Below are 2,839 nucleotides of genomic sequence, written 5' to 3'. Positions count from 1 at the left end.
TAGGTAGGAGGAGGGAGGAGGAGTGAGGAGGGAAGGAGGAGGAGGTAGGAGGTAGGAGGAGGAGGAAGGAGGAAGGAGAAAGGAGGAGGAGGATGGAGGAGGTAGGAGGAGGAGGTAGGAGAAGGAGGAAGGAGGAAGGAGACACTAAGGAGGAGGCGGGAGGAGGAGGGAGGAGGAAAGAGAGAGGAGGAAGGAGGAGGGAGGAGGGAGGAGGAGGGAGGAAGGAGGAGGGAGAGGAGGGAGGGAGGAAGAGGATGGAGGAGAAGGAAGGAGGAGGGAGAGAGGTAAGGAGGAGGCGGGAGGAAGGAGGGAGGAGGAAGGAAGGAGGAGGGAGGAGGAAGGAAGGAGGAGGGAGGAGGAGGAAGGAGGAGGAGGGAGGAGGAAGGAGGGGGAGGAAGGAACGAGGAGGGAGGAGGAAGGAAGGAGGAAGGGGGAGGAGGAGGAGGAAGGAGGAGGGAGGAGGGAGGAGGAAGGAAGGAGGAGGGGAGGAGGAGGAAGGAGGAGGAGGGAGGAGGAAGGAGGGAGGAGGAAGGAAGGAGGAAGGGGGAGGAGGAAGGAGGAGGACGGAGGAGGAGGAGGGAGGGAGGAGGAGGGAGGAGGAGGGAGGAGGGAGGAGGAGGAGGGAGGAGGGAGGGAGGAGGGAGGAGGAGTGAGGAGGGAAGGAGGAGGAGGAGGAGGTAGGGGAGGCGGGAGGGGAAGGAGGAGGAAGGAGGAGGAAGGAGGGGAAGGAGGAGGGAGGAGGGAGGAGGAAGGAGGAGGAAGGAGAAGGAGGAGGGAGAGAGTAAGGAGGAGGAGGGAGAAGGAGGGAGGAAGGAGGAGGAAGCAGGAGGGAGGAGGAGGAGGGAGGAGAAGGAGGAGGAGGAAGGAGGAGGGAGGAGGGAGGAGGAAGGAGGAGGTGAGAGGAGGTAGGAGGAAGGAGGGAGGAGGAGTAAGGAGGGGGAGGGAGGGAGGGAGGGGAGGGAGGGGAAGGAGGGAGGAGAGGACTAAGGAGGGGGGAGGGAGGAGGAGGAGGAGGCGGGAGGAGGAGGGAGGAGGAAGAGGGAGGAGGAAGGAGGAGGAAGGAGGAGAGGGAGGAGGAGGGGAGGAGGAGGAGGAGGAGGAAGGAGGGGAGGGAGGAGGGAGGGAGGAGGGAGGAGGAAGGGAGGAGGAAGGAGGAGGAGGGAAGGAGGAGGAAGGAGGAGGAGGGAGGAGGAGGGAGGAGGGAGGAGGAAGGAGGAAGGAGGAAGGGGGAAAGGAGGAGGAGGAAGGAGGAGGGAGGAGAGTGAGGAGGAGGGAAGGAGGGAGGAGGGAGGAGGGAGGAGGGAGGAGGAAGGAGGTGAGAGGAGGAGGGAAGGAGGGAGGAGGAGGAAGGAGGAGGAGGGAGGAGGAGGGAGGAAGGAGGAGGAAGGAGATGGAGGGAGGAGAGAGGAGGGAGGAGGAGGTGAGATGAGGAGGGGGAGGAGGAGGAAGGAGGGAGGAGGGAGGAGGGAGGAGGGAGGAGGAAGGAGGAGGAGGGAGGAGGAAGGAGAAGGTGAGATGAGGAGGGAGAGAGTAAGGAGGAGGCGGGAGGAGGAGGGAGGCGGGAGGAGGAGGTGGAGAGGAGGAGGGAAGAGGGAGGAGAAAGGAGGAGGTGAGAGGAGGTGAGAGGAGGAAGGAGGAGGAAGGAAAGAGGGATGATGAATGAGGAAGAGGAGAAAGGAGGAGGAAAGAGGAGGAGGACAGTCGTAGGTCCTCGTAGAAATGGCGAGGTTAAGGGAGATGTCTTTTGGTCTCGAGTTTTTTCTTTTCTCTCTCTCTCTCTTTTCTCTTTTTTCCTTTTTTTTATTATTATTATTTTTTGAGGGGGGTTCTTTCTCTTTTTCTTTTTCTCCTTTACTCTTTATCTTTGTCTTTGCCTCTCTTCTCTCTCTCTCTCTCTCTCTCTCTCTCTCTCTCTCTCTCTCTCTCTCTCTCTCTCTCTCTCTCGCTATGTTTGTGTGTATGCATGTCAATTTGTCCATCTGTAAGAGAGACAGAGAGAGGGAGAGATTGACTTCTGTCAAGTAGCAAGTTTCGCGTACCGGAACAATATCGTAGGTAATTATATATATATATATATATATATTATATAAAAATATTTTTATATACACGCACACACACACACACACCCCAACACTTTATATATATATATATTATATATATATATATATATATATATATGTATATGTATTTATTTATTTATTTATTTATCTATTTATTTTAAGACTATTGCATTTTGAAAAATACTGCGTCCTCTTTATGCTGACTTCACACAGAGCCATGGCGGTAGAAGTACCGAGTGAATATTTCGGATATAGTATAAAACAGAGCACAACTGTTGAATAAATATTTATTTCGATACAAACTAAATAATTTGGGATATGAGGCACTAAATGATGTTTCACTTGCTTCAAAACACAACGTACCTGACTTACTTCACACACAAAAAAACAATTCTTTATACACTTTGTCACAACCAACACGCTCTCGTGTGGAGGAAAATCGCATTATAACAAATAGAAATGCGAAGAGGAGAGAGCATGGTGTGTCAACGGGAGATGAATAGAATAATGACAACCTATAGACATGATGTTGACAGTGCTGGATGAAACACGGGAACGCGAAGACATGATGGTGAAGATGACATTACAAAGGTGAAGGAAGATGGCAGACATGGCGCTGTTTGCACGGGTCGAAACAACATTTCCTGGAGGCTGGGCACTTGACGTCGTTGCTGCAGGCGATGGGGAATGCGCTGGCGAAGCAGGCAATCTCCAGGGGCGGCCATCTGTTCGTATTCACTGTGGGGGTAGAGGGTATAGGGCGTTGATATTAGGGTTTC

The 2,839-nt window shown here is 53.4% G+C and overlaps 1 protein-coding gene across 2 annotated transcripts in view; it reads right to left on the bottom strand.

Moving 5' to 3' along the window:
- Positions 1-2,331: 2,331 nt before the first annotated feature.
- LOC125047180 overlaps positions 2,332-2,839 on the bottom strand; it is a 5,656-nt gene continuing 5,148 nt past the window's right edge. For both annotated transcript variants that reach the window (XM_047645300.1, XM_047645299.1), the window contains one exon: positions 2,332-2,798. In XM_047645300.1, the coding sequence (XP_047501256.1) occupies positions 2,796-2,798 (3 nt within the window). In that variant the 3' untranslated portion in view covers positions 2,332-2,795. The remainder of the gene's footprint in view (positions 2,799-2,839) is intronic.

Source organism: Penaeus chinensis, chromosome 40 (genome assembly GCF_019202785.1).
Source record: "Penaeus chinensis breed Huanghai No. 1 chromosome 40, ASM1920278v2, whole genome shotgun sequence".
NCBI lineage: Eukaryota > Metazoa > Arthropoda > Malacostraca > Decapoda > Penaeidae > Penaeus > Penaeus chinensis.
Note: the sequence above shows the minus strand (reverse complement) of the source record. Positions and strands in the feature narration are given on the sequence as shown.